The following is a 14981-nucleotide window of genomic DNA, read 5'->3' as shown; positions in this document are numbered from 1 at the left end:
TAATGCAACATGTGAGGGTCTCCTGAGTTTTACCTTTTCTCCTTAATTTGTCTGAGGTACCAGTCCAGTAGGACTTGGCTCTGCTCTGAAACCCTAGGAAAATTTCTCCCAGCTTTTCATGGGTTACTGTTCCTACTGAAAGCCAAATATGAATCTCAAACTTCACTGAATGTGGTTGCAATGGGATTGATGGAATCGATCTGAACTCACAAAAAAAAACCCAAAAAAACCCAAAAAACCCCACAAAAACAAAAAGCACCCAAAATGAACAAACAAACCAAAGCAAAAAATATATTAAAAAAAAACCAAACCAAAAAACCAGACAAGATCCCTAAAGTTTTTTTTGCTTTGCTTAATTTGGAAACTGAAGTGGGAAATGTGATGTCCATACCTCTGTGTCAGCACCCGGTCACACATGTTGGGGTACCACAGGGACCAGTGAAAGACAGAAGTGCTGAGGTTCTTTTTCCTTATTTTTACCTCTACAAACTTCTTCCTTCCCAAAACACATATTAATTCAGTGGGACATTACCTGTTATTGACAAGAGAAGAGGTATTCTACTTTTCATGGCAAAAGATTTTGTATCTTCAATATATTCTAAATTGCCTGCAGGAAATAATTGATAATAATGTCATATCTCCCTTTCCCCACACTTTCTCATCTTCTCTGTCAGTTGCAGTTACCAGCAGTGTAACAGGAAAAGTATTTTTCCAAATATCCTGTTTGCTTGAGGTTTTCTTCTTTTTGTTATTAAGCACCTCTCAGTTGCTAGAAATGTTGGCATTTCCTCACTCCTTTTTATGAACAGTGGCTTTTCTCACATACAAGGCAGGACAACTGTGACAGAAGTATATATAGGATTTTTTTTTATTTCATAACAGGATCCCCAACCTTATAGAACACCTCAACTTGCCATGAGTTAAACATGTTCTATGCTATGGAAAAGGAGGGTGTTGGCACCTGTGGCTGCTTTAATCAGACTTCAGGCTTCACCATGCCTCTGATATCAATTCTGATTAACTCCTAATGAATGTCTCTGCTTCTTAGTTCAGAGGTGAGCTGTGGCCTCTTTATAAGAAGTTCATTACCTGGAGGCTTAAGACTAACCCACCAGTTGCCAATATCATCTCCTGCTCCCCTGGGAATGATGACACTCAGAGTGCTCAGCCCTTCACTCAGCACTGAACAGCATTTCAAGGGTAAGAATTATTTGGTAGAGCTGGAAACATGATTTTTGCTGTACCAGATAATGAGGCTTTTTTTCTCTTGGCCCCAAAAGACTCTGGAGCTGCACAGGAGGATGTGCTCCCACTCACAGCACAGCTACAGTGCTTAGCAGGCTCTTCCTTTGATCTCCTCCCCCTCATAGCTGTCCATCCCTCTGACACAGGATGGAAAGCAGGGTTTTGGGATGACCCCCTGAGTTGCTGTCACTCAAACAGAGACAACCTCTGCTGGAATGTTATCACCTATTCCACAGCAACCCACAGAAGCAGAGATTACATTTTCAATCCACACTGCACACTGTGGTATTTATTCCTCTTCCAACCAGAAGAGTTTAATGCTCTGAGGCACGGCAAGTAGTCAGGACCAGATGGTATTTACCCAATGATGAGATTTAAGGAAAGTCGGCTCTGAACTATGACAGAATCAGGCAATCTTTCAGTCAGAACTGCCAGACATCCTGGACAAGGGGGCTTAGAACAGTGCAAACCTGGATGAAGGGTTTTCTCTCCTCAGGGAGCCACGCTTCTCACTCAGATCTGTCTTTCATACCGGTGAGCTGCTGCTTGAAGTTCTTTCTGTTAAGGACTCACAAGTGAGAATGTGTCTACAGATTAAAATGCATTACAACAAAAAGCAGTGTGAAAAAGCCACTTGTTTCTGGGTTTAAAAATCACTGTGAACTGTTTGAATTCATCACTTGACCTTTCTGCCTCTTGCTATTATTTTTACTATGTCCTGCTTCCCCTGTTCTGATCCCCACAGTGACTCAAATCCCCCAATCAGAGAAAGATCAAACTGTGTCCAAAAATACTCAGGCTTAATTACTTGCACAGGATGGAAATCATTGATAACTTGCTAAAATAAGAGCTACTCTGCACTCCACACATCCATTGCAACCCTCAGCCTCATTAGTTGAAACCCTGGAAATATCCCTGCAGTAACTTCTGTTATCAACCAGCAAGGTGACAGGAGGGCACATTGCACTCACCCACCCATATTTGCATCACTGTCAAAAAGAAAAATGATTTGTTAAAGATGTTGGCTGGTGACAATAAATCTACTTATCATGTGGTTCCCAGCACTCAGCTGTAGGCTAAGGTTCATGTTTACATTTTCAAGGAGTATTGGCTGACACAGGGACAGGGAAACCAATCTAGGAAAAAATCCAGCCTTTATATATAAACGATAAGGAAATCTTCAAGAAAGTAAAGTTTATAGAAGTTATAAGCTACATTCAGTCCCCAGGGCAATGCAGAGATAAGGGAAATGGATTCTGCAGTCGCTTTCCAAGTTGCAAGTTTGCTAACTTCCAATTTCTACTAGTAGGACTGAAAAGAGAAGAATGAAACTTAATTGGCACAGGCTCAGGATCCTGTGGATTTGTTCAAAAGTGGATTGGATTTGTCTAAAGACATACCTGGCTTGACTTAGGAAAAAAAGAACTAATAGGTGCAAATATGTAAATGTACACATAGTTGCCACTTAATGCCAAAAACTTTCTTAAAAAAAGAGTATTTGTCCATTTTCTCTTTGAAAATGTAGCCAGTGTCTATCTCATGGTACCACTGGCACTTCAGTAGCCTTCTATCATTATAAAGTAGACCACATAATACCATTGCAATGCACAGCTCTGAGGGCCTGGTTTGCAGTAGGTGATTTGACAGCATTTTATACCCACTCACTTCACATGGGCCTGAATGGCTGCACAGGGTGCCTGAAATTACAGGCTCAAGTCTCAGCAATGTGTCTTTTCATCTCATGTAAAAAGCCTTAAACCATAATATTAGTTCTGAGGCTAAGATCTGCTTACAGATCAGTGACATAACATCGCTCCTTCTTTTCCCTTCACGCTGATTGAACCTGTTTAGACTTTCATAGAAGTCCTTGATGTAGGAGCTAAATGTCCTTGAAAACACTGGGTTCTTGGCAAGTAGGCAAATTCCCAGTATGAGGCAAAGAAGGCCAATTTTGCTTTCATTACACTGTTGCTATTCCCACCAACTTCCCAATTTTTGTAAAAGTAGTACACACACGTTAGAGAAGGGTTCAATGTACTGCACGACCTGGATTCTATTTCTAGCATTACCATGAGTGTCTTTTTGCTTCTTTTCACCTGTCACTTCAAGCAAAATAAAAATCAGTTTTGTCTCTTGAGGGAAGTTACTCTTCCTTTTTTTTTAATAAAGCAGAAAAATAATAATTTGGCATGTAACATACAAGTTGTTCCACGAGGGAAACTGTTACTAGAAGTTTCTTTCATGTTGCTGGTTCTTAACTCTAAATCACTTGGTTTCAACAAGGAGATCTTGGTGTCTACAATACAATTTTCAACAAACACATTAGATTTACTTTCAAATTAACAGTGTCAATGTACCTGTCAGAGAAGTTCTGGTAAGGGATAACCCCAGGGCATAATTCCCTAAATGATCTTGTTCCTCATCACTTTTCCCAATCTTACTTAAGTGATTATCTGCTGATTTAGGCACCTCATAGACCTGCAAGGTCTTATTGCTATGGTTGTTTAGTCTAAGAACCTGAATATATTTCCTGCTATTTTATTATAATAAATTCTAGCTGTGCTATCTGTTTTCATATTTCAGGTGTTTACTTCATTAATTTAGTTTAAAGAAGCTGAAAAAGAATGGGAGATAGAAATACAGAACTCATGTTACTGACAATATTTCAAGGAAAGGTGTTGCTGAGCGTTCTTTGGAGACACTTTGCTTCAATTTAGAAAAGCTATTTCTTGATCATTCCCTTCCAGCTGAAGAACACTGCCAAGGGAAATTTTGAGATCTGAATTGTATATATTATATTGTATATAATTGTATATAATTTTGAGGATGACACAAAAATTCTGCCAGAGAGTAATCTACCCATATAAACAAAGTCCTGATCCACTCCAATTCTACCCTGGCTTGACCAAGTCAGTCTGGTGAAAAGAGCAAGGGATTGTATTTTGACTGCAATTCCAAATCAAATATGAAATAGTTATGGCATTAAACCCATGTTCTAAAAGAAAATGATGAATAATCTAGCACCTGTAGTAATAAAATACCACACCTGTTCTCTTTCCCTGTTAGCTGTAACTCTTTGTGGCTTTTCTGCTCCTGCTCTGTCCTCAGGGTAGTATTCCTTTCATTACTTCACTCCTGCCTAAGCAACTTCCAGGAAGCATTTTTCAAGATTAAAATGGCATCACTTCCAAACCCTGTAAATTCAACACAGCATTCACAAAATGTACTGGATTGGCAGGCTTTGACTGTAAAGTCTTTGCCTAACTGAATCTACAGCCAGCACAAGCTTGCCTGCCTTGCTTTGCCTGAAACTTCAAATTTATTCATATTTTCTCCCTCACTTCCATCAACTTGGCTATGTTGACATCTATTTGATACTCTGATAACATGAAATATTTTTAAGAATAAATATTCAGAACACTGGCATTAATGAAATGATAAATGTTTTCAAAAACATGAGCCATGAAGAAAAATCAGTTCTCTGGGACATTCAGCCCTGACCAGGATTTTGTAGGTACAATTTTGGTACTCTTAGATTTCTTACTTGTTCTGCTGTTTCAGAAGTGCAGCTTCGTGCATTTTATTTGTCTGAATTCAGCACTTCAGAGCCTCAACCATACCACCAAGGCACAGCAACAATTATTAAATTCTTACTGGCAGTGATGGCTGAAGTTTAATCATAACAGGATTTGCACATCCCTGTTCCAATGGTAACAGCCTGACACTTCAAACTGTGGTAAATTTCCTATAAACCCCTGCACTGTGACCAAGGTAATTACCCTACACATTCCATTTAGAAATATGCATTATTTCTAACACTGTAACCATACAAAGTACATTGGAGATTTGCAGTGGATTCTCTTGTTGCCATGCTGGCTGGTTTTAGGCTGGATCTCATGGAAGAAACAAAGGGGAATATTACACTTAATCCAAACACATCTTAGGAACCATGTATTTCAGCTTGGTGGCTCTGTGACAGTATGGGGAGAAAGAAAAAAGGATTTGATAAATTCTTTTTACATTACCCTTGTCCTTCAGTACTAAGACAACTCAGTGAGTTATCATCTTACCCCTTGAAATGGAGAGATGTATCATGAAGGTTTCTGCAAAGATGACTTCCAAGTTATCCCTCCAAGGATGAATTCCAGGGTATTATCAGTGATAATACCTGGATAATAAAAGAGTGGACATTACCTTTCACTATAGGAACAGCAAACCAACCTCTATTAGACAATACTCAAATTATGAAAAAACACAGCCCACAGAACACAATTCAAGTTAGTCATGGGAGATGCAATGGACAAAGCAAGAATAAAACTTCCTTAAAATTAAGAACTAATATTAAAACAATTTTCTATCTACTTCTGGGAAAAAAAAAAAACAAAACAAAAACCAAACATACCTTGATATGTGAAATCCTTGCTCGGGGCATACATTTGCGAGGAAGAGCATTTCTCATTGACTTTCAGCTGTACCTTTATGTTTTGTTCTCAAGGGAAATACTCAAGGCAGTTGAAAGTCCATTCCTGTAGCCCCCCTGCAATAACAGAGGAATTTTCTTATAAAAAGAACACAATATGGGCAGTACCATTTTTTGAGTCAAAGGATCCCTGCAAGAAAACAAGGTTTGCTGCAGACAGATTGCTGCATGGCCATGCTTTAAAATGTATAACACTGATACAGATGTATAATTAGGTTAGATACCTAGACTGTCTGAAATTAATAACCCCAAGCACTTCAGAGTTACAGTAGCTACACAATATATTCGTTTCTTAGAGAGCAAAATTTGCTCTGTTACGCACTTAATTCCACTGAAGGTCAAAGGGCTTCTGCATGTGATGAACGACATAAAAAACCACTTCCCTAAACAGTTCAAGACACAACTTAATTAAACTGATGAAAATAAAGCCTTCTTCTTCCTTCACAGCCACAGCCGAGAAAATTATCTCTGTGAAACTCTTGGTTGGCTTTTCCTGTGCTTCACAAGAACAAACTTTGTACAAACAGAAAACAACAAAGGCAAAACCAGGGACGGCACTGAAAACAGTGTGAGTTAATAAGTATTTTACACTAAGACTGCTTCATGATGCTCACAAATGAGAATTTCATCCTAGTGGTGATATGTGGATAAAAAGTTCACTTTCTCTGAAGTAATAGGAAAGCTTAAATAAACTCCAACTTCAGCAGCACCTGAATGCAGATTTAGAATGTAGTTTCATGGAAATTTATACCCATACAGCTCAAAAAAGTTTAAAGCAAGAGAAAAAAGGCATCTCAGCTGGATGCAGACAAAGTAAAAGCTTTATTATATATAAATTAATACATGCACTCTATAGGTACCTACCATTCTGTATGTTCTGTGTTAAAAAAGCACACAGGCTCTGCCTTGATTGTAAAGGGGTTGCCCTCACAAAATAATTTTCCCTGTGAAATAACATACCAAAAAAAAAAAATCTCCTAGTAATGGAGGAGATAATATGACTCTACAGCAGGAATCTTTGTGACTGGGCTCTATAGAGCATAATTTGTTCTGATTATATGCCACGGGCGTCTCAGCATCCTCCCACTGTTTTTCAGCTTGGCACCACACAGAAATAAAATAGTCAAGCCTAAGGCAGAGACATCTGGAACACTTCGGGGAACCTCGGCTCACTCGGTAAGTCAGTCAAAAGTGCCTCTTGTTTTACCTGCAAATTTCAACTTCACCTGTTTCCAATGGGGGGCTGGATATTTCTCCAAGTACCTGCCAAGCTTCGTGCAGCTTTGGCGGGGCTGTTGGCCGCTTTTGAGCCGTTTTGGCCAGAATTACCTTGCTGCCGACAGACCCCCACCTCACGGCTCCGGGCTCCCTCAGGACTTGGCGCCGGCTTGGCGGGCACCTCCCGGGGGCTTCCCCTCACGCCCGGCCCCGCGGGCACCTCCCGGGGGCTTCCCCTCACGCCCGGCCCCGCGCGCCCCCGGTGGTCTCCCCTCACGCCCGGCCCCGCGGGCACCTCCCGAGGGTTCTCCCCTCACGCCCGGCCCCGCGGGCACCTCCCGAGGGTTCTCCCCTCACGCCCGGCCCCGCGGGCACCTCCCGGGGGCTTCCCCTCACGCCCGGCTCGGCGGGCACCTCCCGGGGGCTTCCCCTCACGCTCAGTCTAGCGGGAACAGGATTCACCCCAAGCCGGTAGCAGCGGCGGGCGGCTGAGGGGCATTTGTAGCGCTCCTGTGGCAGCGCACCGCCCCCTCACGCCCCCCCGCTCCGGGCCTTGAGGGGCGGAGGTAGGACGGGCACGTCTCCTCCTCTCCCCAGCCCTCGCTGCGGGAGGCGGGTGCGCTCTCCGTGGCCCTGCTGCCTCCGTGATGATGCCGTCCTAGCGAGGGATGATGACAGGCAGAAGAGGAGGAGGAGGGGGGCAGAGCCGCCGCCGCTGCTGGGAGCCCTGTCTCTTGCTTGCCTCGCCGGCAGTTCCCGGCTCCCGCTGCCGGGCTGCGCATCGCGCCGGCTTGCCGACGGGCGGCGGGGTGGCCGTGGGTTTGTGGTGAGGGGTTTGTCCTCTCCAGGTGTTCTGTCCCCCGCCGAGCAGGGCTTGTGTCTCCTTCCTTCTCCTCCTGCTTCCTTCCCCACCGCACACGCTGCCGGACGAGGCCGGCTGGGAGCGGGAGCAGCGGCGCTCGCCGCCGCCTAAGGGGACCCTGACCATGTCGAGCAAGAGCAGGAAGAGCAAGGAGCAGGGGAGAGTGACCTTCCCCCCGCAGCAGGAGGAGGAGGAGGAAGGGGCAGAGGAAGAGGAGCAGCAGCGCCGGCGCCGCGGCTGGAGAGGCGTCAATGGGGGGCCGGAGCCCCCTCCGCCGCCGCAAAGAGCTGTCAAAACCCTCCGGGAGCCCTACGGATACTACCCGCCCCCCCCTTTTGCCAGCACCATGTAAGTGGGGCCCGGGTGGGTGTTCGGAGGGGCAGCTTCCCCGGAGCAGGGATGCGGCTCCCGGCCAGTTTTGGGCCAGGGGGTGCGGCCCCGTCCCGGCCGGCCCCGGGAGCGGCCGCTCGGCTCCCAGCGCCCCGAGGGCACCGGCCGGCCCCGGCCTGCCCTCGGCCCCCTCCCCGGCCCTCGGCTCTGCTTCCTCGGTGTCAGGCGGGCACAGGTGTGTGCCGGGGCAGAGAAGAGTCCATCCCTTCCTTGTTTTCCCCCTGGATGCAAGTGCAGCTGGCGGGAAATTGACCAATTGTTGGCTCGGCTAAGGTTTAGAGAACCCGTTGTTAATGTTGTCCCTTTATTCTTATGTATTTTTAAAAGCTATGCTGAGATAAAACTGACTTCTCCGCAGAAATCTAGGACACGTGTGCAGAAAAGCGTTAGTTCTGGAGATACGCCTTATCCTGCTTGGATGTGCTTTTCCAAAATATCAGTTTATTTTCAAAGGCACAATCATAGACATCTGTCTATTTCTATATAGATATGATGCTACCCATGCACATAGACTTACTGCAAAATAAATGCATTCAATGTTACTAGTAGGGATGTTAACTTTCTTTTCCCTGACTTGCAAAATGTAGGTTGTCCATGAATACTTCACTAATTTTTATAACGTGCTGCAGTTTAGGTAGACTTAACCTCAGAGGATTGCTCGATTATTTTATGTTTTTGTGACAACATTTAGTTCTTAATTAAATATATTAATTACCAGATAGCAAACACTGAGTTTTAAGATAAGATATTCAGCATCTGTAGAAGCCTTAATTAAAATCACCCCAGAGAAAACTGTGAAATACAGAAATAATTAGGGTAGTGTTTAGAATGGGATAACCACAAATAATGGTGGGGTTTACCATCCCTGTGCAGAAATTCTTCACAAATACCCTGTGCCCAGCAATTTGCACTTGGAGTGAATTGGTCTTTCACATGTCTTCAGCTGTCAGAAAGTTAGTTGTGCTTGAGTTACTTGTCTAGACTCCCATGTAGATGATGGAATGAGAGCAGAAATAGCAGTGGGAAAAGCAGCATAGCAATTTATCTTCTTTCTTGGAGGTGCCTGTCTTTATCTGCCATAAAAAGAGACTTGGGCACATTATTTTTAGACAGTTGAAGCTGGCTCAGATGAATTGTAAGCTATGAGTCCTCAACTTCTGGGTCCCAAGTGTCCTTCTAGAGAGGTTGGCATACTCGTGTGTTGAAGAAATGGGTACTACACCACGGGGGGGATCAAACTGGAGTGCAGTTTACACAGCTGTAGGTGTTTGAGCCTGGAGTGAGCTATGTCTCATGGAATTGTTTCTGGTAGATAGTTCTTGATATCCTGGGAATCTGTGAGCCCAATGGACTGACAAAAGAATTGACATGGGGTAATGTAGTAAGAGTGTATTGAACTGTTGGGGCATGGAGGCAAAAGACACAGAGCTAGATTTTCCCCATTATGTCACTGTGGTCATCCTTGGTGTAGCAGTGGGATTTTTCTCCTGGAGTAACATTCTGTGTTTGGTGCTAGTGCCTAAAATCATTGTGCATGTTAATGAGATAAAGATGAGCATCAGCTTGCTCCTGATGTGCTCAGATTGATACATGTCAGGCTTTAGCAGGCACACAGGGAGAATCCTTGGCTGGAAGGATTTGTGTAAATACTCAGCACAAGGTGTAAGGGAAGGAGGCAGGAAGATGTGAAGTAGTTTGCCCATGAAGGCAGACATTGCTGGGTTTTGAAATCTCTGAAAGCAGCAGCCTGTGCAAAGTGCCTGTCAGTGTACAGCTGGCTCCCTCCTGTGCCAAATATTGCTGGAAAAAAGTAATTAACCTCGGATTCCCACTAAGATTGCAGACTGCAGGTAATACTTGTTTCACAGGGTACTCTATGCCCCAGTGGGAAAAAGGTGGACAAGACCTGTAAATTAAATGTAGTAGGCATCAGATACCTGACTTCCAGAGTCTCTCTGAAAATCACAGTGTAGTTTTCTGGCTGGAGAGACAGAACACAAAGAATGGACTAAGTTTCAAAGGAGCTTTACAATTCATTGTTGGTACAGCCCTGTTAACTTGGCTCTTTCCTGGTGAGATGTTTGCCTTGTTCTGTGTGTGCATAGATGCCCTCCTGCCATCAATATATGGTCCTTTTTTCCCACAGGAATTCAGATGGTTGGTATTTTCCTTTGAGGAGTTATTGAAGGGTAATGGTCAGAAAAAGCTCTGCATAGTTTTGTGGGGCAGGAGTTTGTTCCATCCCCTAAGTGCATGTATACCTCCTCCTGATATTTCACTGTATTTTTTTTCCATTTTTTTGGACTAAATCTTTCCAGTTTGGAGCCAGCACTTCTGTGAGATGACATGAGGGCATTTTGGATGATGGATTATATCATTTCAGACCAGTGGGAGAGTATAGACCTCAGTCAGATCTTGCAGCTGGCCTGATTTATGTTCTGCTGTTCAGCTGAATTAGCCTCTCTCTTCTGGAAAGCCCAGGCAGTAGCTCACAGAAAGGAAAAGGAAGCTCTCATTTAATGTAGCTTGGACTTGGTGCAGGGACTCCCAAATTTTTTGGAACATGAGCCAGCATGCATGAAGGAGATGCTGGTTTTAGTGGTGAAGAAACAAATTTACTAGTGGCCCATTCTGAAACATGGGAAGCAGAGATTGGAGAGGTGGGAAAGCCTTCCTTTGGGAGAGCAGTGAGGATGGGGGATCGCCCCTGCAGCACTGCTTGTGGTCCTGCTCAGAGCCAGGAGCTGCTTCCTCCCATGGAAGTGCTGGTTTTTTCTGTTGCAGTAGCAAATAAAATACTTGAGATGGTTTACTTTGAGAAATCTCAGGAGACATTGGCTACAACTGCTCTTGTGTGTGTGTCTGAGCACTTTTGTAAGGCAATTATGGGTCTTTAATTTTAAAACTGGGACCTCAGAGGTGACTTCTGGCAGAACAAGAGGCACGATCTGCATCTCCTGCACAGCTGACTCCGGTGTTGTTTCTTTTAAGAGCTGTTGGCATTATGTGCTTATCAGATCTGCCTGTTACCACTGGGCTGCATTTCCTTTTCAGGGCTAGAACGGAATCAGGATCACTCATGTACTGTAGTTTAGCAGGGGGGTAAACTGCTTGTAAATTGTTGATGCCATCTTTTATTGCATGTGATAGTTCAGGGAGAGTAGCAGCCTGTTCTTCAGCACAAATTGCTCTATGGGTCTGGGAAGACCCAGGATAAAATCTGTGTTTTTCCAGCTACTCTCCTTTTCTTTAAAATTGCTTATGCAGTGTGCAGTGTTAAAAAGTAGACTTAGAAACAAGACTATAAATCTTTTGGATTGCTGTAGATAATGAGTGGGATAAGGAAAAAGGAATTCTCAGGTCAGCTCTCCATCCCACATTTCTTTTCTGCTGCAGTTCTAGATTGAACATGAAAAGGGACAGGTAGAGTAACAGAGTAGAAATCTGTAGTTGAAACAGCCCATGACAGAAGCAGAGAGATTGTTGTGCTTTTTTCCAGCCCTTTGCAGTTGCTGTGCTGCTCAAATGTCTTGCTTTGTACATTCCTTGTAGGAATAACTGACCAGGCAACGATATGATGCAACGTAAGGTCATAGTAAAACAGGAGACAAGTGGGCATTGATTGTTCAATGGAAAATCTTTTTTAAAATATTTTTTTATTTCCCATATGAAGGTCCTACATTTTGAATGAAAATACTTGAGGTAAGCATAAACATATTATAATGTAGGAGAGGTTTTTGTATGTCTTATTTACCAGGTCTGTAATGAACCAATTAATTGTTCAGAGTGCACACTACATTGCTGTGTCTGAGAGCTTGTGATGCTTATCATTAGGTAAAGGTCTAGAAAGGTGATGTGCTCCTTGAGCAGCCTTGGCCTCACTCGTGTGGGAGTTTTGCTGCAAAGCAGAGCTGAGGAATGACTGATCCTGAAGATTGCTGCACAGTTCCTGACGTTCGTCCTTCTTTCCAGTGAAGTTTGAGTTCCTCAAAACTGCTGCTTAATGCTGCAGCTCAGGGCCAAGTGAAATGTGTCCAGATGTGGTGGGACAGGTGTGCTTCATTCAGTTAACATGACTGATCTCCAATTCCATCCTTTTTTATCCCTACTGACTAATTAATACAGGATAATTGGGCATTTTTCTTACTTGGTTCTTTTGTGGTTTTATTGCCGTGCATTCTACAGATATCTTGTTTTTGTGAATGTGTTCTTTCAAATATTTGGAACAATTGGGAAGAGGAGCATCATGATTCCCATCTCTCCTTCCCTCTTTTTTAAATGTAGGTTGTCAGTACCTTACAGAGCCAAGGCTGAGTATTTGAACTTTAAAGGCTTTGCAAATAGAACACAAGTAATTAAAGCACACTGAATTCTATTTTAATCATATTTTTAAGCCAGTCTAATGATATTGAGATATGCAACTTGAGATTTTGCTGGTTTGATTATTTCAGACGGCAAATAATACATATAAAATATGCTGAAAATGGTCAAACACTTAAAACTAAAATTCTAACTATTTTATTCATAATTTGGGGTAGCTAAAAGATTAGATGTAAGAAAAGGAAAGCAGAAAATGGAATAGGAGACCTTGTACATGATTGTTGCATGCATTACTCTGACCAGAGCTATGTTGGCTTCAAGGTCCTTGAATTTGCTGAGGGAAAAGTGGAAAAAAAGAGGGGAGAAGTGTGGATGAACACGGCAGCCTCGTGGCCCTGTGGTACTGCACATGATTTTTTGCTTTCAGTTTTTTTTGGGATGTCTTGACAATATTTTAGTCATTAAAATACCAAGCATCATCCATTTTTATTTTGAGAAGGTATTGCAGTCACTTCAGATACATAATTTCTGTCACAAGGTTTATAGTTAAAGATATGTTCCTTCCTAGGAAGCCACTCTTGAGAGGACACTTTTGAAAGGATGTGTGTGTCTCTGCAGAAGTCAGATGAATCACCTCAGTGATCACTCAGATAGTGGGGTTTGAAAGGAAGGTAGATAAAATGAAAATAAATGCCATATTTCAAATTATGCTGAAAAATTAAACTGAATATATAAGAAGAAATGTATTGTGTATTTCATAGAAGATAAATGAGATTCAAAGTGGCAGCTTAGTGTCTTCTTAAAGCAAGAAGTCAGCATGAGTCAATTTGTTTTGTCTTTGTTACATTTTTAATAGCTATAATTTTTTTTCTTCATAACATTAAACACTACATTTCTGTATCTGTGTGATTTTGGATGTGGAGGATAAGTGGAAGTGTAACAGAAAAAAGATGATAAGATCTTGTTTAAAAAGAAACTATGAGAAGACAATGTGTCTGATTTTACTTCTGATTTTGCTGGGGAATAAGATAGCAGTGAACTGTGGCTGTTCACAATGTGCACTCTGGGCTCAAGTCTTTATTTCTGAGTACTCCTAAGTGGGAAATATGCCTGAGGTTTAAGACATTAAATCAATTCTGTGTTTAACAGAGTTACAAATCCTCTCTGTTATACAGTCTTTTTTATAGATTTAAAGAAAATGGTATGGAAGTGGAAAAAAAAAAGAAAGAATGGATCATGTCATGTTTGCCTGAACAGTTTTGCCACATCTTTCAAAATTTAAATAGCAGTTAGCATTGCTTATTCTGAGGTGCCACTCAGGCTATTTCAGGTAGTCCAGAAATGCCAGCCACAGATAACAAGGTAAAAAGATCAAATGCTCCATCCCAGGAGAGACCTGCCCTTGCTAATGAGTTTCACAGTCTCTTTGCTTGATGTGCAACTGAGCTGCAACTGAGTTTGTGTTCACTGAAATGCTCAGGGCTTGGACTGGGTTTTAGGATGTTTGTGGCTGTGATCAAGTGATTAAGATCGTACATTTTGATGTAGATAGCTGGAAGGACAGGCCTATCCTTACAACCTGAATGCAATTAGTTCTGCCCAATGAGAACTCCTGGGCCAGCAGTGCTGCATCCAGAGATGGCAACGGGCCTATTTTGTGCAGTGTCAACAGAGCTCCTTGTTGAGAGACCACACCCACAAAAATCAACCCCCAGTAGCACTTAGGAGGCTGTTTCTCTGTGGATTTGAACCTGCATCAGTTTGGATGTTTACCTTCCAAAGCTGCCATGCAGATGCCACTGTGTCCACTTTAATGCAGAGCCCTTGTGTGCCCAAAGGTGTGTGTGGCATTTTTCCCTTGGTTCTGTCTTTTTTGCAGACTGACAGGGTTTGCTTAAAAAGGGTCATTTAATATTTTGGTTTGCCCTTGGCATTCATTACATGGACTCACATCTCTTCTAATGCACTGAGGGTAGAAGGATTAATTTCCTTTGCAGTTTTTCTGTCTGGCCTTTTACTCCTGTGTCTGAGTTTTTCAGCAAAGTGAAAAAAAATTAATTTTCACAATGCTCCTGTAAGATGGGAGCCAAGTGTTCTTTTTTTTCTAAAGATGAGGAACAGAGGCACATAGGACCTAAGAAACAAATTTGGAACTTGAAAGATTTCTTTATGTGTTGTGTGTATATATATATATAGAGCATTGTATGTATTCAAAGCACACCCTCCATTGTCATACTGTTTATCAGCAGCACTTGGTGTCTCCATGCCCATGAAATCATCCAAAGTGATCTCTGTCTCTTGAGCTACTGCATTAACTGATAGCAGCTGCAGGCTGCCTTCCTCACTGTTGAGCTGGACTAGAAAAGGCAAGGGAGATTGCTGACCTTGCCAGGTAGTTGTCTCCTGCTGCTGTTTTCTCCAGCTAGGCAGTGTCTGCTCCTCAGCCTCTCATCCTAGGTCCTTCCT

General features: G+C 42.8%; 1 protein-coding gene across 1 annotated transcript in view; it reads left to right on the top strand.

Annotated features, from left to right (window-relative positions):
- The first annotated feature begins 7571 nt into the window (after positions 1-7571).
- TRPC3 (transient receptor potential cation channel subfamily C member 3) overlaps positions 7572-14981 on the top strand; it is a 33007-nt gene continuing 25597 nt past the window's right edge. The window contains exon 1 of the mRNA XM_030947620.1: positions 7572-8153. Coding sequence (XP_030803480.1) covers positions 7930-8153 — 224 coding nt within the window. The 5' untranslated portion in view covers positions 7572-7929. The remainder of the gene's footprint in view (positions 8154-14981) is intronic.

Source organism: Camarhynchus parvulus, chromosome 4 (genome assembly GCF_901933205.1).
Source record: "Camarhynchus parvulus chromosome 4, STF_HiC, whole genome shotgun sequence".
In the NCBI taxonomy this organism is placed as follows: domain Eukaryota; kingdom Metazoa; phylum Chordata; class Aves; order Passeriformes; family Thraupidae; genus Camarhynchus; species Camarhynchus parvulus.
The sequence above is the reverse complement of the archived record's forward strand: the minus strand, read 5'-3'. Positions and strand labels throughout refer to the sequence as shown.